At 42.8% G+C, this 27,577-nt stretch overlaps 2 protein-coding genes and 1 long non-coding RNA gene across 7 annotated transcripts in view; 2 read left to right on the forward strand and 1 right to left on the reverse strand.

The window, feature by feature from the left end:
• LOC106564236 (mycbp associated protein) overlaps positions 1–13,850 on the reverse strand; it is a 67,233-nt gene extending 53,383 nt beyond the window's left edge. Inside the window, exon 1 of the mRNA XM_045690763.1 lies at positions 13,633–13,850. The gene's annotated coding sequence lies outside the window, so the exon portion shown is untranslated. The remainder of the gene's footprint in view (positions 1–13,632) is intronic.
• Positions 13,688–22,640, forward strand: LOC106564240 (GTPase IMAP family member 4). Of its 4 annotated transcripts, none has more exons than XR_006757876.1 (4): positions 13,688–13,873; positions 14,715–14,818; positions 19,227–19,319; positions 20,537–22,640. It is a non-coding gene; the product is annotated as a GTPase IMAP family member 4 (long non-coding RNA). The 4 variants fall into 4 exon arrangements; XR_006757877.1 differs by having other exon boundaries at positions 13,738–14,020; XR_006757878.1 differs by having other exon boundaries at positions 13,750–14,024.
• A 229-nt stretch (positions 22,641–22,869) lies between these two features.
• On the forward strand, positions 22,870–26,271 carry LOC106564241 (GTPase IMAP family member 7-like). 2 transcript variants are annotated; one of them, XM_045690766.1, is made up of 4 exons: positions 22,870–24,126; positions 24,470–24,505; positions 24,745–24,831; positions 24,973–26,271. In XM_045690766.1, the coding sequence occupies exons 1-4, from the start codon at positions 24,111–24,113 to the stop codon at positions 25,779–25,781; spliced, it is 948 nt and encodes a 315-aa protein (XP_045546722.1). In that variant the 5' UTR covers positions 22,870–24,110; the 3' UTR covers positions 25,782–26,271. The 2 variants fall into 2 exon arrangements, with proteins under 2 accessions (XP_045546722.1, XP_045546723.1); XM_045690767.1 differs by having other exon boundaries at positions 24,988–26,271.
• The last annotated feature ends 1,306 nt before the right edge of the window (positions 26,272–27,577 follow it).

Consider the following 27,577-nt stretch of genomic DNA (forward strand, 5'->3'; position numbering starts at 1 on the left):
GTACAACCACAAAATGTGGGACAATGTACAACCACACAATGTGGGACAATACACAACCATACGATGTGGGACAACGTACAACTACACAATATACAACCACACAATGTGGGACAATGTACAAACACACAATGTGGGAAATGTACAACTACACAGTATACAACCACACAATGTGGGACAATGTACAACCACACACTGTGGTACAATGCACAACTACACACTGTGGGATTGAAAGGCAGGCATTCACACACATATAGACTATCTCTATCCGACATACACACGAGTGAGCATGGAAACGTGAGCACACACACACAGAAATGTGAGGTCCTATTTCATTCACACAGAGAAGTGAAGCGTTCAGAAGCATGATTGGTATCCTGTCCTTGATAACAACCATACTAACCTGTCCTTGATAGCAACCATACAAACCTGTCCTTGATAGCAACCATACAAACCTGTCCTTGATAGCAACCATACTAACCTGTCCTTGATAGCAACCATACTAACCTGTCCTTCATAACAACCACACTAACCTGTCCTTGATAGCAACCATACTAACCTGTCCTTGATAGCAACCATACTAACCTGTCCTTCATAACAACCATACTAACCTGTCCTTCATAACAACCATACTAACCTGTCCTTCATAACAACCATACTAACCTGTCCTTGATAGCAACCATACTAACCTGTCCTTGATAGCAACCATACTAACCTGTCCTTCATAACAACCATACTAACCTGTCCTTCATAACAACCATACTAACCTGTCCTTCATAACAACCATACTAACCTGTCCTTCATAGCAACCATACTAACCTGTCCTTGATAGCAACCATACTAACCTGTCCTTGATAGCAACCATACTAACCTGTCCTTGATAGCAACCATACTAACCTGTCCTTGATAGCAACCACACTAACCTGTCCTTCATAACAACCACACTAACCTGTCCTTCATAACAACCACACTAACCTGTCCTTCATAACAACCATACTAACCTGTCCTTCATAACAACCATACTAACCTGTCCTTCATAACAACCATACTAACCTGTCCTTCATAACAACCATACTAACCTGTCCTTCATAACAACCATACTAACCTGTCCTTCATAACAACCATACAAACCTGTCCTTCATAACAACCATACAAACCTGTCCTTCATAACAACCATACTAACCTGTCCTTCATAACAACCATACTAACATGTCCTTCATAACAACCATACTAACCTGTCCTTCATAACAACCATACTAACCTGTCCTTCATAACAACCATACTAACCTGTCCTTCATAACAACCATACAAACCTGTCCTTCATAACAACCATACTAACATGTCCTTCATAACAACCATACTAACCTGTCCTTCATAACAACCATACTAACCTGTCCTTCATAACAACCATACAAACCTGTCCTTCATAACAACCATACTAACCTGTCCTTCATAACAACCATACTAACCTGTCCTTCATAACAACCATACTAACCTGTCCTTCATAACAACCATACTAACCTGTCCTTCATAACAACAATACAAACCTGTCCTTCATAACAACCATACTAACCTGTCCTTCTTAACAACCATACTAACCTGTCCTTCATAACAACCATACTAACCTGTCCTTCATAGCAACCATACCAACCTGTCCTTGATAGCAACCATACTAACCTGTCCTTCATAGCAACCATACTAACCTGTCCTTCATAACAACCATACTAACCTGTCCTTCATAACAACCATACTAACCTGTCCTTCATAACAACCATACTAACCTGTCCTTCATAACAACCATACTAACCTGTCCTTCATAACAACCATACTAACCTGTCCTTCATAACAACCATACTAACCTGTCCTTCATAACAACCATACTAACATGTCCCTCATAACAACCATACTAACCTGTCCTTCATAACAACCATACAAACCTGTCCTTCATAACAACCATACTAACCTGTCCTTCATAACAACCATACTAACCTGTCCTTCATAACAACCATACTAACCTGTCCCTCATAACAACCATACTAACCTGTCCTTCATAACAACCACACTAACCTGTCCTTCATAACAACCATACTAACATGTCCTTCATAACAACCATACTAACCTGTCCTTCATAACAACCATACTAACCTGTCCCTCATAACAACCATACTAACCTGTCCTTCATAACAACCATACAAACCTGTCCTTCATAACAACCATACAAACCTGTCCTTCATAACAACCACACTAACCTGTCCTTCATAACAACCATACTAACCTGTCCTTCATAACAACCATACTAACCTGTCCTTCATAACAACCATACTAACATGTCCTTCATAACAACCATACAAACCTGTCCTTCATAACAACCATACTAACCTGTCCTTCATAACAACCATACTAACCTGTCCCTCATAACAACCATACAAACCTGTCCTCCATACAAACCTGCTCATTTTGCTTGCCCACATTCATGATATAGACAACTATGGACAACTAGCCCACATTCATGATGTAGACAACTAGCTCACATTAATGATATAGACAACTAGCCCACATTAATGATGTAGACAACTAGCCCACATTAATGATATAGACAACTAGCCCACATTAATGATGTAGACAACTAGCCCACATTAATGATGTAGACAACTATGGACAACTAGCCCACATTAATGATATAGACAACTAGCCCACCTTAATGATATAGACAACTATGGACAACTAGCCCACATTAATTATATAGACAACTAGCCCACATTCATGATGTAGACAACTAGCTCACATTAATGATATAGACAACTATGGACAACTAGCCCACATTAATGATATAGACAACTAGCCCACATTAATGATATAGACAACTAGCCCACATTAATGATGTAGACAACTAGCCCACATTAATGATATAGACAACTAGCCCACATTAATGATGTAGACAACTAGCCCACATTAATGATATAGACAACTATGGACAACTAGCCCACATTAATGATATAGACAACTAGCCCACATTAATGATATAGACAACTATGGACAACTAGCCCACAATTTTTAGGGCCTTCGGTACCGAGTCAATGTGCAGCTTAGTCGAGGTAATTTGTAAAGTGACTATGCATAGCCTTCCTCTGACACCGCCTGGTATAGAGGTCCTAGATGGCAGGAAGCTTGGCCCCAGTGATGTACTGGGCCGTACGCATTACCCTCTGTAGTGCCTTACGGTCAGATGCCGAGCAGTTGCCATACCAGGCAGTGATGTTTTGCACATTAATGATATAGACAACTAGCCCACATTAATGATGTAGACAACTAGCCCACATTAATGATGTAGACAACTATGGACAACTAGCCCACATTAATGATATAGACAACTAGCCCACCTTAATGATATAGACAACTATGGACAACTAGCCCACATTAATTATATAGACAACTAGCCCACATTCATGATGTAGACAACTAGCTCACATTAATGATATAGACAACTATGGACAACTAGCCCACATTAATGATATAGACAACTAGCCCACATTAATGATATAGACAACTAGCCCACATTAATGATGTAGACAACTAGCCCACATTAATGATATAGACAACTAGCCCACATTAATGATGTAGACAACTAGCCCACATTAATGATATAGACAACTATGGACAACTAGCCCACATTAATGATATAGACAACTAGCCCACATTAATGATATAGACAACTATGGACAACTAGCCCACATTAATGATATAGACAACTAGCCCACATTAATGATATAGACAACTATGGACAACTAGCCCACATTAATGATATAGACAACTAGCCCACATTAATGATGTAGACAACTAGCCCACATTAATGATGTAGACAACTATGGACAACTAGCCCACATTAATGATATAGACAACTAGCCCACATTAATGATATAGACAACTAGCCCACATTAATGATGTAGACAACTAGCCCACATTAATGATATAGACAACTAGACCCACATTAATGATGTAGACAACTAGCCCACATTAATGATATAGACAACTATGGACAACTAGCCCACATTAATGATATAGACAACTAGCCCACATTAATGATATAGACAACTATGGACAAGTAGTCCACATTTTACATACCGTAATTTCCGGACTATTAAGCGCACCTGAATTAAAAAAATGTTGAACATAAATAAGCCGCACATGTCTATAAGCCGCAGGTGCCTACCGGTACATTGAAACAAATGAACTTTACACAAGCTTTAACGAAACACGGCTTTTAACAAAAATAAATAGGCTTTAACGAAACACGGCTTGTAACAAAAAAAATAATAATTAGCAGTAAGGTTTAGTTGTCTTTTTGCACTGAATCAATTCCTCACGCTGCTGTTTCCAACGTCTTATCATCAACTCATTAAGACCAAGCTCCCGTGCAGCAGCTCTATTTCCTTTTCCAACAGCCAGATCAATCGCCTTCAACTTGAAAGCTGCATCATATGCATTTCTCTGTGTCTTTACCATGATGAGGGTGACAAAATGAATGATGGGAAGTTTGAGAGCGCTCGATTTAATCTAAACACTAAACAAAAAAGTTGTTTGACCTTAACCCGTTCGGCAATTCCATTGGTCTAATGAAAGCTTCATGCCGCCAAAAAACTGAGCACGTCACAGCATGTGTTTTTTTTTTAGAAAAAAAATTGAAAGCGGAAAAATCCATATATTAGCCGCGTCATTGTTTAACCTGTTTGGGATGGGGGCAGTATTTTCACAGCCGGATAAAAAACGTACCCGATTTAATCTGGTTACTACTCCTGCCCAGAAACTAGAATATGCATATAATTAGTAGATTTGGATAGAAAACACTCTAAAGTTTCTAAAACTGTTTGAATGGTGTCTGTGAGTATAACAGAACTCATATGGCAGGCCAAAACCTGAGAAGATTCTATACAGGAAGTGCCCTGTCTGACAATTTGTTCTCCTTCTAGGGCATCTCTATTAAAAATATAGCATCTCTGCTGTAATGTGACATTTTCTAAGGCTTTCATTGGCTCTCAGAAGGCGCCAGAAAGTGGAAAGAGAGCTCTCCAGGCTCTGGGCGAAAAACAGCAGGAGTTTTTGTGAGTGGTCCTGCTGAGAACAATGACACTGGAGCGCGCGTGCACGAGACAACTCCATGTTTTTCTTTCAGTGTTTGAATGAATACAACGTCGCCCGGTTGGAATATTATCGCTATTTTACGAGAAAAATAGCATAAAAATTGATTTTAAACAGCGTTTGACATGCTTTGAAGTACGGTAATGGAATATTTTGACATTTTTTGTCACGAAACGTGCCCGCGCGTCACCCTTCGGATAGTGACTTGAACGCACGAACAAAATGGAGCTATTTGGATGTAACTATGGATTATTTCGAACCAAAACAACATTTGTTGCTGAAGTAGAAGTCCTGGGAGTGCATTCTGACGAAGAACAGCAAAGGTAATCCAATTTTTCTTATAGTAAATATGAGTTTGGTGAGGGCCAAACTTGGTGGGTGTCAAATTAGCTAGCCGTGATGGCCGGGCTATGTACTCAGAATATTGCAAAATGTGCTTTCACCGAAAAGCTATTTTAAAATCGGACACCGCGATTGCATAAAGGAGTTCTGTATCTATAATTCTTAAAATAATTGTTATGTTTTTTGTCAACGTTTATCGTGAGTAATTTAGTAAAGTTTGCGGTGGGTATGCTAGTTCTGAACATCACATACTAATGTAAAAAGCTGGTTTTTGATATAAATATGAACTTGATTGAACAAAACATGCATGTATTGTATAACAATGTCCTAGGAGTGTCATCTGATGAAGATCATCAAAGGTTAGTGCTGCATTTAGCTGTGGTTTGGGTTTTTGTGACGTTTATGCTTGCTTTGAAAATGGCTGTGTGAATATTTTTTGCTGGGTACTCTCCTGACATAATCTAATGTTTTGCTTTCGCTGTAAAGCCTTTTTGAAATCGGACAATATGGTTAGATAAAGGAGAGTCTTGTCTTTAAAATGGTGTAAAATAGTCATATGTTTGAGAAATTGAAGTTTTTGCATTTTTGAGGTATTTGTATTTCGCGCCACGCTATACCATTGGATATTGGTGAGGCTTTCCGCTAGCGGAACATCTGTCCCTAACAGGTTTAAGCCGCGAGGTTCAAAGCGTGGGAAAAAAGTTGCGGCTTATAGTCCGGAATTTACGGTAGTTTATTCTGCTTGTTTTCTGTCTACAATTAAACAACATTATTTGTTATTGTGACTGATGGGTTTTTTTCAACACTACAGTGGTTAGCACAACCTTGTGACTCATTGAGTTTCCTGTTTGACTTTGTGGTACTTTTGAGAGGAAGAGGGGGAGGGGCAATGTTAGCTCAGAGAAAGTTCATTTTTCAACTTTCACTTTGTGGAGTTAACTGAACATACTCAACAGTAAATGTATGCTATATTCACTGTAATCTCTTTGCCCTCTCAATAATTTTGCCCTCTCTGACCCTCATGTCTCCTACCCTCATGTCTCTGACCCTCATGTCTCTGACCCTCATGGCTCTGATCCAGACAGACTACCATTAGAGGGACCTAACCCTGATCTGGGACATAGCCCTTTCTTTGTGAGTGTATGTGTTTGTATGAGTCTGTGTTAGTGTGCATGTGTGTTTGTTTGTACGTGCATATGTGTATGGGCAAAAGCCTTGCTGGCACGCAAGGCAAGGTGTTGAGAGTGAAAGTAAGGTAGGTGTATGTTACTCAACATTGCAATCAGGGCAGTGGTTCACAGGGGCAGTGAACAGATTAGAACTGAGATAAGGACAGGAGGAGAGATGGAGAGAGGATGGATATAGAGGAAAGATACCCACAGTACAGAGATGGAGAGGATGGATATAGACGAGAGATTCCCACAGTACACACTAAGAGAGGAGAGATGGAGAGAGGATATAGAGGAGAGATGCCCACAGTACACACTAAGAGAGGAGAGGATGGATATAGATGAGAGATACCCACTAAGAGAGGAGAGATGGAGAGAGGATGGATATAGAGGAGAGATACCCACAGTACAGACTCGGAGAGGAGAGATGGAGAGAGGATGGAAATAGAGGAGAGATACCCACAGTACAGACTCGGAGAGGAGAGCTACACACAGTACACCTTAAGCTAAGGACCCTGGGACGAAACACCTCCCTCTGCAACTGGATCCTAGACTTCCTGACGGGTCTTCCCCAGGTGGTAAGGGTAGGTAACAACACATCCGCCATGCTGATCCTCAACACGGGGGCCCTTGCCAGGCGTGCGTGCTCAGTCCCCTCTTGTACTCCCTGTTCACTCATGACTGCATGGCCAGGCACGACTCCAACACCATCATTAAGTTTGCCGATGACACAACAGTTGTAGGCCTGATCACCGACAACGATGAGACAGCCTATAGGGATGAGGTCAGAGACCTGGCCGTGTGGTGCCAGGACAACAATCTCTCCCTCAACGTGATCAAGACTAAGGAGATGATTGTGGACTACTAAGGAGATGATTGTGGACTACAAGAAAAAGAGGACCGAGCATGCCCCCATTCTCATCGACATGTCTGTAGTGGAGCAGGTTGAGAGCGTCAAGTTCCTTGGTGTCCACATCAACAACAAACTATCATGGTCTAAGCACACCAAGACAGTCGTGAAGAGGGCACAACAAAATATTTTTCCCCTCAGGAGACTGAAAAGATTTGGCATGGGTCCTCAGATCCTCAAAAGGTTCTACAGCTGCACCATCGAGAGCATCCTGACTGGTTGCATCACTGCCTGGTATGGCAACTGCTCGGCATCTGACCGTAAGGCACTACAGAGGGTAATGCGTACGGCCCAGTACATCACTGGGGCCAAGCTTCCTGCCATCTAGGACCTCTATACCAGGCGGTGTCAGAGGAAGGCTATGCATAGTCACTTTACAAATGACCTCGACTAACCTGCACATTGACTCGGTACCGAAGGCCCTAAAAATTGTCGAAGACTCCAGTCACCCAAGTCATACACTGTTCTCTCTGCTACCACACGGCAAGCGGTACCAGAGCACCAAGTCTAGGTCCAAAAGGCTTCTTAACAGCTTCTACCCCCAAGCCATAAGACTCATAAACAGCTAATCAAAGGGCAACCAGACCCCTCTGTTACGCTGCTGCTACTTTCTGTTTATTATCAATGCATAGTCACCTTAACTCTACCTACATGTACATATTACCTCAACCACCTCGACTAACCTGTCACGTCCTGACCAGTAAAAGGGGTTATTTGTTATTGTAGTTTGGTCAGGGCGTGGCAGGGGGTGTTTGTTTTGTGGGGGTTTTTTTTTGGGGGGGGTTCTATGTTAGTCTATTTCTATGTTTATTCTAGTTTTTCTATTTCTATGTTTGAATTGTTTGGGGTTGGTCTCTAATTGGAGGCAGCTGAATCTCGTTGCCTCTGATTAGAGACCATATTTAAGGAGGGGTTTTTCTCATTGTGTTTGGGGGTGGTTTCTTTCTGTTTTGTTAAATGTTCCTGACAGGACTGTTTTGGCTGTCGTGCGTTTTCTTGTTTTGTTTACGTGTTCAAATAAAAGTAACGATGATGAGCACTCAACACGCTGCGCCTTGGTCTACTCCCTTCGACGGCCGTTACATAACCGGTGCCCCCGCACATTAACTATGTACCGGTACCCCCTGTATATAGCCTCCCTATTGTTATTTTACTGCCGCTCTTTAATTTTTTACTTTTATTTTCTATTTTTTACTTAACACTTATTTTATTTTTATTAACTTCTTAAAGCATTGTTGGTTAAGAGCTTGTAGGTAAGCATTTCACTGTAAGGTCTACACCTGTTGTATTCGGCGCATGTGACAAATAAACTTTATTTCAAGAGGAGAGATGGTGAGGAAAGATATCCACCGTACACACTAAGAGAGGAGAGATGGAGAGGAGAGATGCCCACAGTACACACTAAGAGAGGAGAGATGGAAAGAGGATGGGTATAGAGGAGAGATACCCACAGTACACACTAAGAGAGGAGAGGATGGATATAGACGAGATATACCCACTAAGAGAGGAGAGATGGAGAGAGGTTAGATATAGAGGAGAGATACCCACAGTATACACTAAAGAGAGGTGAGATGGAGAGAGGATGGATAGACAAGATACCCACAGTACACACTAAGAGAGGTGAGATGGAAAGAGGATATGTATAGGAAAAGGAGGGGAAATGGAGAAAGTAAGAAGAAAGAATAAAAGAAGAGATGAGGACAGGACAGGTGTTGTATAGAACACTGTATTACTTATACAACTAATATAAGGACAGGACATGAGACGGGAGTAGAAATTAACGTGGGCATTGTTTAATGCGTTTCACAGGAAGAACATTCCAAGCGTTTTTAACGTAGGTAAACAAGGGGGGGTTACAGGTGCCCTAAAGGGACAAAACTAGAATATCAATACACAACATATTCCTCCCCCTTTACCTTTGATGACTCATAAGGAAAAAGTAAATATTCACTGTTTTGCCTATTGTTTTCTTTTTAATATAATATTTCAGAATAACCCTTTCTAAACTAGGGATAGAGGGTAGACTGCCTCAGTCCCCATACTTAACCCTGGGGTGTATTCTGCCCCAATGTCGGAGGTTAGTCTGAACTAACTAGTCAACCTGTCAGGGGGTCGTCTTTCTCTTGCAGGGTAATGACGACGTACAGGTGAGTCTACAGTCACATTATCTCTGAGTCTGAGTGGTGATGGTGTATGCCCAGACTGGGGTGCAACAGTACCCTGAGTAGGCACTCTGGCTGATTCAGGTGAGTCTGGAGCACTTTCCACATTTGTAGGATACTGCAGTGGATGTTCAGGTGATAGCTCGTAGTCATGGTAGGTCTCCAGTAGCTGATCTTGGTTTGTCACTTCACGAGTCCTCTCTGAGGTTGGTTCCTGGCAACAGTTGATCCACGTGTCTCCTCCAGATGATGTTTTCCAGTGTGTGAACTGTGTAGGACACAGGCCCTGTTTGTGCAACCACTGTGGCTGGTATCCACTTTGGACCTTAGCCTGTTGGGGATAGGGGCAGTATTTGCACGGCCGGATAAAAAACGTACCCGATTTAATCTGGTTACTACTCCTGCCCAGTAACTAGAATATGCATATAATTGTTTGATTTGGATAGAAAACACCCGAAAGTTTCTAAAACTGTTTGAATGGTGTCTGTGAGTATAACAGAACTCATTTGACAGGCCAAAACCTGAGAAGATTCCAAACAGGGAGCGCTCTCTCTGACCATTTCATGGCCTTCTTGATCATCTCTAACCAAAACAGGGGATCTCTGTCATAACGTGACATTTTCTAACGCTCCTATAGGCTCTCAGAATGCGCCAGAACGATGAATGGTGGCTTTGCAGGCCCTGGCTGAAAAACATTAGCGCATTTTGATAGTGGTCGATCTGAGGACAATGAGACTGGAGGCGCGTGCACGAGCCGGCACCATGTTTACTTTCTCTCTCTTTGAACGAAAACAACGACTCCCGGTCGGAATATTAGCGCTTTTTTACGAGAAAAATAGCATAAAAATTGATTTTAAACAGCGGTTGACATGCTTCGAAGTACGGTAATGGAATATTTAGAAATCTTTTGTCACGAAACAAACGAACAAAACGCCGCTATTTGGATATAACTATGGATTATTTTGAACCAAACCAACATTTGTTATTGAAGTAGAAGTCCTGGGAGTGCATTCTGACGAAGAACAGCAAAGGTAATCAAACTTTTCTAATAGTAAATCGGAGTTTGGTGAGTACCACACTTACATTTACATTTAAGTCATTTAGCAGACGCTCTTATCCAGAGCGACTTACAAATTGGTGCATTCACCTTATGATATCCAGTGGAACAACCACTTTACAATAGTGCATCTAAATCTTTTAAGGGGGGGGTTAGAAGGATTACTTTATCCTATCCTAGGTATTCCTTAAAGAGGTGGGGTTTCAGGTGTCTCCGGAAGGTGGTGATTGACCGCTGTCCTGGCGTCGTGAGGGAGCTTGTTCCACCATTGGGGTGCCAGAGCAGCGAACAGTTTTGACTGGGCTGAGCGGGAACTGTGCTTCCTCAGAGGTAGGGGGGCCAGCAGGCCAGAGGTGGATGAACGCAGTGCCCTTGTTTGGGTGTAGGGCCTGATCAGAGCCTGAAGGTATGGAGGTGCCGTTCCCTTCACAGCTCCGTAGGCAATCACCATGGTCTTGTAGCGGATGCGAGCTTCAACTGGAAGCCAGTGGAGAGAGCGGAGGAGCGGGGTGACGTGAGAGAACTTGGGAAGGTTGAACACCAGACGGGCTGCGGCGTTCTGGATGAGTTGTAGGGGTTTAATGGCACAGGCAGGGAGCCCAGCCAACAGCGAGTTGCAGTAATCCAGACGGGAGATGACAAGTGCCTGGATTAGGACCTGCGCCGCTTCCTGTGTGAGGCAGGGTCGTACTCTGCGAATGTTGTAGAGCATGAACCTACAGGATCGGGTCACCGCCTTGATGTTAGTGGAGAACGACAGGGTGTTGTCCAGGATCACGCCAAGGTTCTTAGCACTCTGGGTGGAGGACACAAGGGAGTTGTCAACCGTGATGGCGAGATCATGGAACGGGCAGTCCTTCCCCGGGAGGAAGAGCAGCTCCGTCTTGCCGAGGTTCAGCTTGAGGTGGTGATCCGTCATCCACACTGATATGTCTGACAGACATGCAGAGATGCGATTCGCCGCCTGGTTATCAGAAGGGGGAAAGGAGAAGATTAATTGTGTGTCGTCTGCATAGCAATGATAGGAGAGACCATGTGAGGATATGACAGAGCCAAGTGACTTGGTGTATAGCGAGAATAGGAGAGGGCCTAGAACAGAGCCCTGGGGGACACCAGTGGTGAGAGCGCATGGTGCGGAGACAGATTCTCGCCACGCCACCTGGTAGGAGCGACCTGTCAGGTAGGACGCAATCCAAGCGTGGGCCGCGCCGGGAGATGCCCAACTCGGAGAGGGTGGAGAGGAGGATCTGATGGTTCACAGTATCAAAGGCAGCAGATAGGTCTAGAAGGATGAGAGCAGAGGAGAGAGAGTTAGCTTTAGCAGTGCGGAGAGCCTCCGTGACACAGAGAAGAGCAGTCTCAGTTGAATGCCCAGTCTTGAAACCTGACTGATTAGGATCAAGAAGGTCATTCTGAGAGAGATAGCAGGAGAGCTGGCCAAGGACGGCACGTTCAAGAGTTTTGGAGAGAAAAGAAAGAAGGGATACTGGTCTGTAGTTGTTGACATCGGAGGGATCGAGTGTAGGTTTTTTTCAGAAGGGGTGCAACTCTCGCTCTCTTGAAGACGGAAGGGACGTAGCCAGCGGTCAAGGATGAGTTGATGAGCGAGGTGAGGTAGGGGAGAAGGTCTCCGGAAATGGTCTGGAGAAGAGAGGAGGGGATAGGGTCAAGTGGGCAGGTTGTTGGGCGGCCGGCCGTCACAAGATGCGAGATTTCATCTGGAGAGAGAGGGGAGAAAGAGGTCAAAGCACAGGGTAGGGCAGTGTGAGCAGGACCAGCGGTGTCGTTTGACTTAGCAAACGAGGATCGGATATCGTCAACCTTCTTTTCAAAATGGTTGACGAAGTCATCCGCAGAGAGGGAGGAGGGGGGGGAGGGGGAGGAGGATTCAGGAGGGAGGAGAAGGTAGCAAAGAGCTTCCTAGGGTTAGAGGCAGATGCTTGGAATTTAGAGTGGTAGAAAGTGGCTTTAGCAGCAGAGACAGAAGAGGAGAATGTAGAGAGGAGGGAGTTAAAGGATGCCAGGTCCGCAGGGAGGCGAGTTTTCCTCCATTTCCGCTCGGCTGCCCGGAGCCCTGTTCTGTGAGCTTGGTGGTTGTCAAAATAGCTAGCCTGTGATGGCCGGGCTATCTACTCAGAATATTGCAAAATGTGCTTTCACCGAAAAGCTATTTTAAAAATCGGACATAGCGAGTGCATAAAGGAGTTCTGTATCTATAATTCTTAAAATAATTGTTATGCTTTTTGTGAACGTTTATCGTGAGTAATTTAGTAAATTCACCGGAAGTTTGCTAGTTCTGAACGTCACATGCTAATGTAAAAAGCTGTTTTTTGATATAAATATGAACTTGATTGAACAAAACATGCATGTATTGTATAACATAATGTCCTAGGTGTGTCATCTGATGAAAATCATCAAAGGTTAGTGCTGCATTTAGCTGTCTTCTGGGTTTTTGTGACATTATATGCTAGCTTGAAAAATGGGTGTCTGATTATTTCTGGCTGGGTACTCTGCTGACATAATCTAATGTTTTGCTTTCGTTGTAAAGCCTTTTTGAAATCGGACAGTGTGGTTAGATTAACAAGAGTCTTGTCTTTAAAATGCTGTAAAATAGTCATATGTTTGAGAAATTGAAGTAATAGCATTTCTAAGGTATTTGAATAACGCGCCACAGGATTCCACTGGCTGTTACGTAGGTGGGACGATTTGGTGCCACCTACCCTAGAGAGGTTAATGCCATTTGCCAACACAAAGTACTCAAAACGTTCTGTGTAAGAACTCCATTGTTCCACAGATTCATCAAAATGTTCCTATATTTCCAATCAATGCAGACATTTTCGGTTTATTTTTCTAACTCACACTTTTCAGACGGTCCCTTACATCCAGACCCCTTTTTTTCTTCTTCTTCTTTTAACTCACGTGACTTCACTTTCTCCCGCAGCGAAACTCTTCCTATCCCTCGAGGCTCTTGTTGCCGTGACATCAAAGGCTAGCTAGCATTACTCGATTGGCTAGCTCCACGTTTTGTTTGCGTCTTTCTACAGCGGAAAAAAAAAACGATTTTAACTCAGACTTTCTGCGGAAGATGATGAGTACAAACGTGAGAACGTTTCTTCCTCGTCGCCAGTTTTGTTGTATAGCACACTGTATTACTTATACAACTAATATAAGGATGTGACGGGAGTAGAAATTAACGTGGGGATTGTTTAATGCGTTTCACAGGAAGAACATTCCAAGCGTTTTTAACGTAGGTAAACAAGGGGGGGGGGGTTACAGGTGCCCTAAAGGGACAAAACTAGAATATCAATACACAACAACAGGAGAGATTGGGAGAAGGGAAAGAGGCGTTGGATTTCTGCTAGATAGGCCAGCTGCAAAGTCCAAATGTTGCTACATTGTAAAAATTCATGAAAACAAAAAAATATTTTTGGTCCGAATGAAATGTTAGGGTTAGGCCTTAGGAGTTTGGTTAAGGTTAGGATCAAGGTTAGAGTTAGGGTTCAAATCAGATTTTTTTACTTTAACCAGCGATAGAGAGTGAAATCTCAAGGGTACTGAGGTCCAACCAAACTCTTAACAGAAAGTCAGCCTACTGGTTTATGACAAGTGTCCACTTTTCATTTAAAATGTGTCCTTTTGGCACATACTTTGCCTCCATAGTAACAGGCACACCTGCACAATTGCACATACACTCCCACATGTTTCTCTGAAATGCCCACAGAATGCCTGTTCTGGTAGTACCATATCCTGTTTTTTGAGACCCTATGACTAAGCTGAAAGCCTTAAACAACACACACACACACACACACACACGTTTCTTAGAAACGTCTCTGTTCTGGTAAACAGCAGTAGAGGGTGTAGTCACTAGTTTGAGGCAATGTTAAAACAGACTGAATAGTTCGATCTGAGATCATTCTTTGTCTTCCTCTCCAACGAACCAGAGTTACATCTCCTCCAACTAACCAGAGTTGCATTGAGAACTGGAGCTGATGAACTACAGAACACAGCTTTTCTAAGAACATCCAGGAAGAAGAGAAGAAAAACGGTAAGAACATTTATTCACAAATGTATTTACAAATCGTTCTAAATTAAAATGTGAACACATTTCTAGCAGCAACACCATAAAGATGTAATAGTAGTGCTACTGAAACAATAAATATTAGGACTATTACTCAGAAATGCAAAAACACAACTTTTACTGTTGAACGGCAAAGAAATGATGAGACAACTTGTCGTTCCCATGTCTGTCCTTACTGAGATTAAATAACTAGACCACAAAATGGCATAATGATACAACTTCCCTCTATCACTGATTTAAAACAAATATATTTTAATCATAAATTACACACAAGGTTCAACCGAAACACTTTTAACCCGACCCCTCTGAGTACGTGCCACATTGGGCACCTGGGGAGCAGTTGTTGTGGGGGGGTTAACTGCCTTGCTTCACCTTGTCGGCTCTGGGATTAGGACTACACTCTTAGAGAAAAGGGTTCCATAAGGGTTTTTTGGTTGTCCCCATAGCAGAACCCTTTTTGTTTCCAGATAGAACCCGTTTGGGTTCCATACAGAACCATATGTGGAAATGGATCTACCTGGAACCAAAAGGGTTCTACCTGAAACCTAAAATAGTTATTCAAAGGGTTCTCCTATGGGGACAACCGAAGAACCCTTCAAGGTTCTAGATTTTTTTTAAAAAGGAGCTAAGAGTGTATCAAACTTTAGGTTACTGGCCCAACACTCTAACCACTAGGCTACCTGTCGCCCTGTAGTTGTATTAAAATAAGGAAAGCAAGGTCTCAGTGGTACAAACAGTATTTACTAAACGGCAGCTGTTCCAGTTCCAGCTGTTGCAGGTATGCAATGGGTTTATGGGCATTTACAAATGTATTGAAAAAGGCCTTTAAAAAAAGACTAAAATACCATTAATGTTCCTTATGACACACAAATACACCATTTCTAAAGCATTTGATGAGCTGGATGTGCATGTCTGAAAGCATAATAACTGTATGTAAAGCAACTACTAATGCAGAAACTCTATAGTCTAAGTGTTGTTTGATAATCCACTCCGTTTTTGTTGAACATTCCACCTAAATATATATACATTTAACAATTTTCAACACATTTGACCTTTGACCTGTTGAAAATGGTATTAGAAAACCAAAATGACCTTATATCACAGCAAACATGTTTTATCTAGCATTGATGACAGTCTGTAATAAGCAAAATCAAATCCCAGCACTTTTTCCATGTTGGCTGGTCTACTATAAGATTACTATGGGATTAAGTTTCAATTTGAGCTGTCCTCATGGTACCAGTAGAGAGAGATGAGGGAGACAGCTGTCCTCATGGTACCAGTAGAGAGAGATGAGGGAGACAGCTGTCCTCATGGTACCAGTAGAGAGAGATGAGGGAGACAGCTGTCCTCATGGTACCAGTAGAGAGAGATGAGGGAGACAGCTGTCCTCATGGTACCAGTAGAGAGAGATGAGGGAGACAGCTGTCCTCATGGTACCAGTAGAGAGAGATGAGGGAGACAGCTGTCCTCATGGTACCAGTAGAGAGAGATGAGGGAGACAGCTGTCCTCATGGTACCAGTAGAGAGAGATGAGGGAGACAGCTGTCCTCATGGTACCAGTAGAGAGAGATGAGGGAGACAGCTGTCCTCATGGTACCAGTAGAGAGAGATGAGGGAGACAGCTGTCCTCATGGTACCAGTAGAGAGAGATGAGGGAGACAGCTGTCCTCATGGTACCAGTAGAGAGAGATGAGGGAGACAGCTGTCCTCATGGTACCAGTAGAGAGAGATGAGGGAGACAGCTGTCCTCATGGTACCAGTAGAGAGAGATGAGGGAGACAGCTGTCCTCATGGTACCAGTAGAGAGAGATGAGGGAGACAGCTGTCCTCATGGTACCAGTAGAGAGAGATGAGGGAGACAGCTGTCCTCATGGTACCAGTAGAGAGAGATGAGGGAGACAGCTGTCCTCATGGTACCAGTAGAGAGAGATGAGGGAGACAGCTGTCCTCATGGTACCAGTAGAGAGAGATGAGGGAGACAGCTGTCCTCATGGTACCAGTAGAGAGAGATGAGGGAGACAGCTGTCCTCATGGTACCAGTAGAGAGAGATCATCTTTATATGTTCTATTTGTAAATCGACCAATGAAATCAAACCACAACCATCCATGATTATAGACACCTGTGTGTGTCCTTTCAAACTATATAAACTATTGTAAACTGTGTCGTTCAAGCTCTGAATGCTGATTGGTGGTATATCAGACCATATAACATGGGTATGAATCCAAAATATTTGTACTGCGCTAATACATTAGTAACCAGTTTATAATAGATGCGTTGCGTTGTGCCTAAGAACAGCCCTTAGACGTGGTATATTGGCCATATACCACACTCCCTCACGCCTTATTGCTTAAGTGACCCCGCAGTGTTTGTCATTATACCCTGATGGAGACAGCTTGTCTGTCCAAACGTTGGTTATTCAATTATTGCATCTGAGCTCCTAGAGTGTGTGGTTCTCCTGTGCTATCTTTCCATCTCATTGTCTCTCATAGTAAGCAATAGAGTTGGAAAGAGCACAAACAGATCTGGGACCAGGCTAGGCAACTACAGTATATAGTGATCAATGGAGTTGGAAATAATACCAACAGATCTAGGACCAGACTAGGCAACAACAAAGTTACATTTGAAAATTATGTTTTATTTGTTATTTCATTTTTAACCTTTTTTTTTTACCAGAAGGAGACGTCTATGTGTCCGACATTTTACTCAGAGATGTTGAAGTTAGCGACGTGTAATTGTGACACCCAATCAGAATTCAGCCTCTGCCTGTCCTGAGGTGAATTATTTCTCTCATTGGCTAGAAATGACTAGTTACAGGTGAAATGAAACTTAACTCCGACTATAAGGTGCAGCACATAGCCTCACCTCTCACAGTCACAACAGGGGACAATTAACAGATCAGTACAACCACACTAAAAGTGACTTCAGTATTCAATATTCCCGAAGAACTTAACTACCTTAGTAATTAATTCTTTCTTCTTCTTCTTTGTATTTTGCGTGACCTTCTACTGCAGTGTTGGAGCCAGTAACGTACATTTTATTGTACAATTACATTGTTAGGGAATGTACTTTGTTTTACAACAGTTATACCACATAGCATTACTCAATTATAGTTATTATTATTGCATTTTTGGGGGATTACTCTTTTTATAGTTCACATCACAGGTATCTCATTCCATGCAGGGCATAGTGTCTACAGCAGGGCAGTCCAACCCTCTTCCTGGAGATCTACTGTCCTGTAGGTTTTCAGTCCAACCCTCTTCCTGGAGATCTACTGTCCTGTGGGTTTTCAGTCCAACCCTCTTCCTGGAGATCTACCGTCCTGTAGGTTTTCAGTCCAACCCTCTTCCTGGAGATCTACCGTCCTGTAGGTTTTCAGTCCAACCTTCTTCCTGGAGATCTACTGTCCTGTGGGTTTTCAGTCCAACCCTCTTCCTGGAGATCTACTGTCCTGTAGGTTTTCAGTCCAACCCTCTTCCTGGAGATCTACTGTCCTGTGGGTTTTCAGTCCAACCCTCTTCCTGGAGATCTACCGTCCTGTAGGTTTTCAGTCCAACCCTCTTCCTGGAGATCTACCGTCCTGTAGGTTTTCAGTCCAACCCTCTTCCTGGAGATCTACCGTCCTGTGGGTTTTCAGTCCAACCCTCTTCCTGGAGATCTACCGTCCTGTAGGTTTTCAGTCCAACCCTCTTCCTGGAGATCTACTGTCCTGTAGGTTTTCAGTCCAACCCTCTTCCTGGAGATCTACTGTCCTGTGGGTTTTCAGTCCAACCCTCTTCCTGGAGATCTACCGTCCTGTAGGTTTTCAGTCCAACCCTCTTCCTGGAGATCTACCGTCCTGTAGGTTTTCAGTCCAACCTTCTTCCTGGAGATCTACCGTCCTGTAGGTTTTCAGTCCAACCTTCTTCCTGGAGATCTACCTTCCTGTAGGTTTTCAGTCCAACCCTCTTCCTGGAGATCTACTGTCCTGTAGGTTTTCAGTCCAACCCTAATTTAACACACCTGCTTCTACTAATTAGCTGCTCAATAAGACCTTAACTAGCTGAATCAGATATGCTAAATTAGGGTTGGACTGAAAACCTTTAGGAAAGTAGATCTCCAGGAAGAGGGTTGGGCTGCCCTGGTCTACAGGTTTTCCCTCTTCCTTGTACTTGATTGATGAATTAAGGTCCCTAATTAGTAAAGAACTCTCCTCACCTGGTTGTCCAGGTCTTAATTGAAAGGGGAAAAAAACCTGCAGACATTAGGCCCTCCATGAGTTTTACGCCCCTGGTTTACATTGTTTGAAAGTGAAATAGCTGAGAAGAAATTCTAATTTATTTTGTGGACTTTGTTATTTGTAATGAGATCATCGTCTAATTCCATGTTTTTGATTAGCCACTGTAACAGATATGGGACGAAGAAGAGGGACTCTGAAGATTCTGTTCGTGTTGACACTCTGTCTTCAAGCCTTCACTGCTCAATGCCAAGGTACAGTACACACACCCGTGCACACACACACACACACACACACACACACACACACACACACACACACACACACACACATGCACGTACACACACCAGGGCCATGCAGGGGGCAGGTGCTCAAAATGAAAAAAAGGGCAAAATCTAGAAAATACCAAATGCCTCTGTAGAGTAAACTATTACATTTTTAAATAGGCCTATTTATTTCTGCAACACACTCAGTTCAGTGCCTCCTAAAGACATGATTGACATGGGGTAAAGGAGGTGGGCTATCAGCTGATCATTGATGACAGATGTTCATCTGCTAGTTAGTTTATTTATTATACTGATTGTAATTTACTTTTGTCTTTTCTTAACCTCTCTGCTCCTATCAGCCAATCAGACTGAAGTCTTTTCTTCCTCTCTCTCTCTCTGCTCCTATCAGCCAATCAGACTGAAGTCTTTTCTTCCTCTCTCTCTCTCTCTCTCTCTCTCTCTGCTCCTATCAGCCAATCAGACTGAAGTATTTTCTTCCTCTCTCTCTCTCTCTCTCTCTGCTTCTATCAGCCAATCAGACTGAAGTCTTTTCTTCCTCTCTCTCTCTCTCTGCTCCTATCAGCCAATCAGACTGAAGTCTTTTCTTCCTCTCTCTCTCTCTCTGCTCCTATCAGCCAATCAGACTGAAGTCTTTTCTTCCTCTCCCTCTCTCTCTCTCTCTCTGCTCCTATCAGCCAATCAGACTGAAGTCTTTTCTTCCTCTCTCTCTCTCTCTCTCTCTCTCTCTGCTCCTATCAGCCAATCAGACTGAAGTATTTTCTTCCTCTCTCTCTCGCTCTCTCTCTCTCTCTGCTCCTGTCAGCCAATCAGACTGAATATGGATGATGACGTAGGCTATATCAAGTGTTATAAAATGTTAAACAGATGTTAAGGTCTTTCAAGCTGTGCGTCTCTTTACAGGTCAGACTGGGAAACAGGCGCAACCAGCAGACGGGGTGGGGGGGGGGGGTGAACTTGACGACAACTTGCTAGCAGTGGGTTCTGAACAAGTACAACAACAATATTATGGGGGAAATTATACCACCACCCAAAAGGGTGCTTTAGAGACTGGAAGGACAAAGGGGCATGTGCTCTGCACGGTTAGAGTCTGACACACACACACACACACACACACACACACATTTCATTAGGTTTTCATCAAGACAATCACTATCAACTCAAGCACTTCTTCTCTGTTTTCACAGATTCAGAGCAGCCCTCTGACCTCAGGATCGTTCTGATAGGGAAGACTGGATCAGGGAAGAGTTCAACAGGAAACACCATCCTGGGGAGAAAGGTGTTTAGAGAAGACCTCTCCCCTGAGTCTGTCACTGATCACTGTGAGAAACAGAGTGGAGTGGTGGATGGGAGGAAGACTGATGTCATCGACACCCCGGGGCTCTATGACACAACAATGTCTAAAGAAGAGATGAAAAGTGAGATAGAAAAGGCCATCTACATGTCAGTCCCAGGACCCCACGCCTTCCTGCTGGTGATCAGACTGGGGAGGTTCACAGAGGAGGAGAGGAACACTGTGAAGTGGATCCAGGAGAACTTTGGAGAAGAAGCCTCAAAGTACACCATCATTCTGTTCACCGGTGGAGACCAGCTGGAGGACAAATCAGTGGTGGAGTTTCTAAGTGAGAGTGAGGAGCTTATGAAACTCGTCAAGGTCTTTAAGGGCAGAAATCATGTCTTCAATAATAAAAACAAGAATGACCACACTCAGGTCCCAGAGCTGCTGAAGAAGATAGATGAGATGGTGATGAAGAATGGAGGACAACACTACACCAATGAGATGTACCAGGAGGTCCAGAGGAAGATCAAAGAAGAGGAGGAGAGGAAGAAACAGGAGAAGAAGGAGAGAGAGGAGGAGGAGAAGAGGAAACAGGAGGAGGAGACCAGAAAACGGGTAGAGAAGGCAAGAGAGGAGGAGAGGAAGAGACAGGAGGAGAAGAAGAGAAAGGAGGAGCAGATCAGAAAATGGGTAGAGAAGGCAAGAGAGGAGGAGAGGAAGAGACAGGAGGAGGAGAAGAGAAAGGAGGAGAAGAAGAAACAGGAGGAGGAGATCAGAAAACGGGTAGCGAAGGCGAGAGGGGAGGAGAGGATGAGACAGCAGAGGACGAGGAAGTCGTCGTCAAATGGCTTTTTGGGATTGTTAGCAACTGTTTTCACAGCGGTGGTAGCAGGACCATTAGCAATTCCAGTTGGAGCTGCTGTACTTGCAAATGAAGTAGCTGAACATTTAGACGATTCTGATTAAATGAGGACGAGGAGGCAGTGTGAAGTACCACTCTCTTCCTCATCTTAATGTCAAGTAGTAGCAGTTGATTAATACTGTACAATGACAATCATCAGGGATTGTTCATCACTTTCTAATAGGATCAGTTATTTACCATGTTATTATTCAAAGGCTCAGGGATAATAACATACTGTAGGATGACATTTATAATTCAACAAAAACAAACAGACAGAAATATCTGAAATCGTGTTTCATTAACTCAGAGATAGATAATACGTTAGAATGGGTAAAGACATTCTAGGTTTCTGGATATCTACAGTATTGATGTATCTACCCTTCTTCCCTGGTCTGTGTTCTCCCTCTAGTCTCTCTCTACCCTCCCTCCCTGGTCTGTGTTGTCCCTCTAGTCTCTCTCTACCCTCCCTCCCTGGTCTGTGTTCTCCCTCTAGCCTCTCTCTACCCTTCTTCCCTGGTCTGTGTTCTCCCTCTAGTCTCTCTCTACCCTCCCTCCCTGGTCTGTGTTCTCCCTCTAGTCTCTCTCTACCCTCCCTCCCTGGTCTGTGTTCTCCCTCTAGTCTCTCTCTACCCTCCCTCCCTGGTCTGTGTTCTCCCTCTAGTCTCTCTCTACCCTCCCTCCCTGGTCTGTGTTCTCCCTCTAGTCTCTCTCTACCCTCCCTCCCTGGTCTGTGTTCTCCCTCTAGTCTCTCTCTACCCTCCCTCCCTGGTCTGTGTTCTCCCTCTAGTCTCTCTCTACCCTCCCTCCCTGGTCTGTGTTCTCCCTCTAGTCTCTCTCTACCCTCCCTCCCTGGTCTGTGTTCTCCCTCTAGTCTCTCTCTACCCTCCCTCCCTGGTCTGTGTTCTCCCTCTAGTGTCAGAGTTAGTGTTAAACACCACATGATTAACACAGGGAGTAATGTTTTAATGTACTGTACGTCACAACTGTATTCATACTGTACTTCATTACTGTATTTCTACTGTACTTCATTACTATATTTCTGCTGTACTTCATTACTTTATTTCTACTGTTCTTGGGAAAAGAACATTACATTAAAAATTACAAAGAGGGATTTTGTATCGTATACCTACTGAAAGGGATATAGAGGGATTATATATTGTATAATTATAGAAGTCTATCAATTTGATTATCTGTATTTTGTGCAGTGCTTGTGCTGTATAATGTTTCATGATTTATCAATCTTTGATGGAAATTTGATGGACAACCTTTAGGCGTTAGTGTTAACTAATTGTTGCATGTATGAGTTCCCCGGAACTTAATCAAAGTGATATCCAGGAAATCCTTTCCTCACATTTCTTTCAAAGAACAAAATCTTTACCACAGATTTATTTCACATTTGAGAGAGCGAGTGAGAGAGAAATGTGCTTTGTCATCGTATCGACAACATCAAAATAGCCTTTCAAGACTGAAGTCAGGAGAACTTTGAGATAGTATCAGCCAGCCTAGTTACAGAGTAAACATCCTGTAGCCATTCAACTAGTTTAGAAAAGACAAAACACACGGTTCTGCTCCATTGTTACACTCCCATTGTAAAGTCAAAGGGTTCCATTATATTAGAACACAACTGTACTTTAGAACTAGAAGAGACTCCACTATCAAAATAAGAAATGATGGTCAACTGTATAGACACACATAGGCTGTGATTCAATCCAATACTGTATAGACACACATGGACTGGGATTCAATCCAATACTGCATAGACACACAAAGGCTGGGATTCATTGGTCAGCCAGAAAAATGTCTGACCATGGATTTGACCCCACTCTCCGAAGACATCTCAGGGGGAGTTGGGATATGCAACAAACACATTCCAATTCCCTCAAGTACACACTACACACTACAAGAGTTAAATAGGACAAATATCATACTATAGTCACCATGCTAGTGAGCCTGACCTGAATAATCTCAGGACTGTTTTAATCTTATCATCATGTCAGGTATCTACAGTTTCTCTTTCCCTGTTAGGAAACATGCTTAAACATGTTGTCTTCAAAACAACAGCAAAATACATTCCATACAGCTCCGGTAAAAGTCCAGATAGGTAGCTAAAGAGAAAGAAGGAAAGACAGTGGGATATGTCACAAATGGCACATCAACTGGTATGGGGCTGCAGGTAGCCTAGTGGTTAGAGCGTTGGGTCAGTAACAGAAAGGTTGCAAGATCGAATCCCTGAACTGACAAGGTAAAGAACTGTCGTTCTGCCCCTGAACAAGACAGTTAACCCACTGTTCCTAGGCCGTCATTGTAAGTAAGAATTTGTTCTTAACTGACTTGCGTAGTTACATAAAAAAAATCCCTTTATTGTGCACTACTTTTGACCAGGGCCCTAGTGAATTATAAAGGGAATAGGGTGCCATTTGGGAAGAAACCTACATGTACCTCCCACAACACAATCCTCCTTCTTAAAGGCAAGAGAGTGAAGCATTCAACTTCACCTGGACTTCTGTGAGGTGGAGAAGAGAGCTGAAGTACCTTTCGTGGGATAAACTTAATTCCTCAAACGTGAGATAGAAAAACCAGCATGGCAGATGAACGTGGTGAGTACTTAATAACAGGTTCATATGGTTATATAGTACTTAATAACAGGTTCATATGGTTATAAAGTACTTAATAACAGCTTCATATGGTTATAAAGTACTTAATAACAGGTTCATATGGTTATATAGTACTTTATAACAGCTTCATATGGTTATATAGTACTTAATAACAGCTTCATATGGTTATATAGTACTTAATAACAGGTTCATATGGTTATAAAGTACTTAATAACAGGTTCATATGGTTATATAGTACTTAATAACAGGTTCATATGGTTATATAGTCCAATAAATAAGAAAAACTGTTATACAATTATACATGTATTGTTTTATGTCAATGCAGTTCCTTTACTAAAGGAGGCAGAGACATCAGACTTCGGTGAGTATGGCTCCATTCCTTTATGGTCAGAAAGATGATCAGATAATTAATAAACCTCAATTCCGGTTAACCTTTTTTTATACTAGAGCAAACAGTATATGCACAGCGTCACCAAGCCAACCAATGTATAGAAACCCAGATCATATTATTCTCTCATTAATAATACATATTCCAGAGTGTACTATGTAATCCTTGAATCAATGTTGCAAAGCTATTAGGACAAAACATTTTAATTCCAGGTTCTGTAGATGGATTATACCTACGTGAAAGAACCAGACCCATAGGTGTTTCGTCAGCCTATCCCGTGGAGAATGACAACCATGTAGGTAAGATAACAGTATTGGACAAATAAAACTAGTGGTGCAATAGCGAGTCTTCACTGCTGCTGTTAGCTGAATATGATTCCTGTGGTCCCTGTGCATATAATTGAATTAACTTAGTAACTAACAAATGAAACTACATTACAGTTTGTATTTCCACAGATTCAGAGCAGCCAGCTGATCTGAGGATAGTTTTGGTGGGGAAGACTGGAGCAGGGAAGAGTGCAACAGGAAACCCCATCCTGTGGAAAGATGTCTTTACAGAAGAGGCCTCCTTTGTGTCTGTAACTGCACAGTGTGAGAAACAGAGAGGAGTGGTGGATGGGAGTAAGATTGATGTCATCAACACCCCGGGGCTCTATGACACAACAATGTCTCAAGAAGAGATGAAAAGTGAAATAGTCAGGTGTATAGAAATGTCAGTCCCAGGACCCCACGCCTTCCTGCTGGTGATCAGACTGGGGAGGTTCACAGAGGAGGAGAGGAACACTGTGAAGTGGATCCAGGAGAACTTTGGAGAAGAAGCATCAAAGTACACCATCTTACTGTTCACTGGTAAAGATCAGTTGAAGGGGAAAACAGTTGAAGAATGGCTGAATCCTTGTGTTGCACTTCAGGAACTGATCAGAAGTTGTTTGGGAAGGTACCATTGTCTCAATAATGATCAGAGGGATGACCGTCTTCAGGTCAATGAGCTGCTGAAGATGATATTAAAGATGGTGGAGATGAATGGAGGAGAGCAATACACCAATGAGATGTACCAGGAGGTTCAGAGAAAATTGAGAGAGGAGGAGGAGAGGAGGAGAAAGGAGATGGAGGAAGAGAGGAGGAGAAGGGAGGAGGAGCTACGGGAGCAAGAAAGGAGGAGACGTGAGGAAGAAAGGAGGAGACGGGAAAATATTGCGATAGGTTTAACGTTCTACAGCAGCTGTTTGGGCAGTAGTAGCTGGGACTAGAGTTCCTGTTGCTGCTGAAGTAGCAGTGGCTATGGGAGCAGGACCTATTCTGTTGGCTGGGGGAGCTGCATGTGGTATAGCAGCTATTGCCATTTCGGTAAAGAAGATAAGACGGTAAAAAACAGTAGTACCACAGATGGAAATGAGCTACTGTACACATCTTCAGAAATTAGTACAATACTTACAATATTAATGTTAAACATGGTCATTGATGAATTTATAAACACGTTAGGTGATAAATAATACCATGTATACTGTAGGTGATAATGAATAAAAAAAATCTGATCAAACTTTTTGGGGTCATTTAATTAATCTATTTGTGATTCAAAAAGGGTTAAAGAGGTAAACTTCTAATGTACATGGAAATATGGAAATATGTCAGTAGACTATGGTGGTTTTAATCCTCTATTATTTTTGTATGTATGTATTGTACTCGGCTAAGGAAACTTTAAATGTATTTTACATTTGTCAAATAAAATCAATTAATGAATTCAATCTTCATGACTTGATACTGTAAGTGTGTAGTACTATCAATATGGTGCCTTTGAGAAGTGCAAAAAAAACCTACTTTATATTTCACCTAATTGTATCATTCAAAGTGCCTACTTTGGTGAGAGGAAGCCCATTGGGAGAAGAAGTAGCCCGATCAGGTGAAATAACAGGGTTGACGATTTCATCTTAAATCAGCCATGAATCCCTTTGTGACAGGGGAAATGGATGCATAGTGTGTGCAATTGAATTCAAACTTCACACATGTATTTTATATTATCTCATTAGCATAAGAATACAACATCCTCCATAAAAATCTGTCTGGTTAAGGTAGCGATGTCTGATTCTCAGTACACGTCATCCACAGAGGAAGGTGGCAGAGATATTCAGTTGTTCAATTGTTAAAAACTTCCATGACTTTGTCAACCAACTTGTTCTGATCAAAACAAGGTACACAAGGAAGACCTTGTGTAACTTATGCCTATGGTTATAAATGGTTATTACTAGGGATTACCATGTATAACATCTAAATTACCTTACTATATGCTTAGTTGCAGTCAAAACAGCTTGTAATAGTATGTCAGTAGTATGAATACTTGGTTGAACTGTAATACAGAGACCAGCTACCTTCTGAATGTACACATAGTGGTGCATTGGTGTGTATTCTAGGAATAATTGTTAATGTATGGGAAATGTTATATAAATACCAAAACTCCTATAATATCCTTTCCCTCAAACCCTGCCTGGTCTGTATTCTCCCGCTACCCTCCCTGGTCTGTGTACTCCCTCTACCCTCGCTGGTCTGTGTACTCCCTCTATCATCCTTGGTCTGTGTTCTCCCTTTACCCTCCCTGGTCTGTGTACTCCCTCTACCCTCGCTGGTCTGTGTACTCCCTCTACCCTCCCTGGTCTGTGTACTCCCTCTACCCTCCCTGGTCTGTGTACTCCCTCTATCCTCCCTGGTCTGTGTTCTCCCTCTACCCTCCCTGGTCTGTGTACTCCCTCTACCCTCCCTGGTCTGTATACTCCCTCTACCCTCCCTGGTCTGTGTTCTCCCTCTACCCTCCCTGGTCTGTGTACTCCCTCTACCCTCCCTGATCTGTGTACTCCCTCTACCCTCCCTGGTCTGTGTACTCCCTCTACCCTCCCTGGTCTGTGTTCTCCCTCTACCCTCCCTGGTCTGTGTACTCCCTCTACCCTCCCTGATCTGTGTACTCCCTCTATCCTCCCTGGTCTGTGTTCTCCCTCTACCCTCCCTGGTAGTACTCATCTTTCCATAGAGTCTGTAGGCCAAACTGTTCATATGC

This window comes from Salmo salar, chromosome ssa12 (assembly GCF_905237065.1).
Source record: "Salmo salar chromosome ssa12, Ssal_v3.1, whole genome shotgun sequence".
NCBI classification, from domain to species: Eukaryota; Metazoa; Chordata; class Actinopteri; order Salmoniformes; family Salmonidae; genus Salmo; species Salmo salar.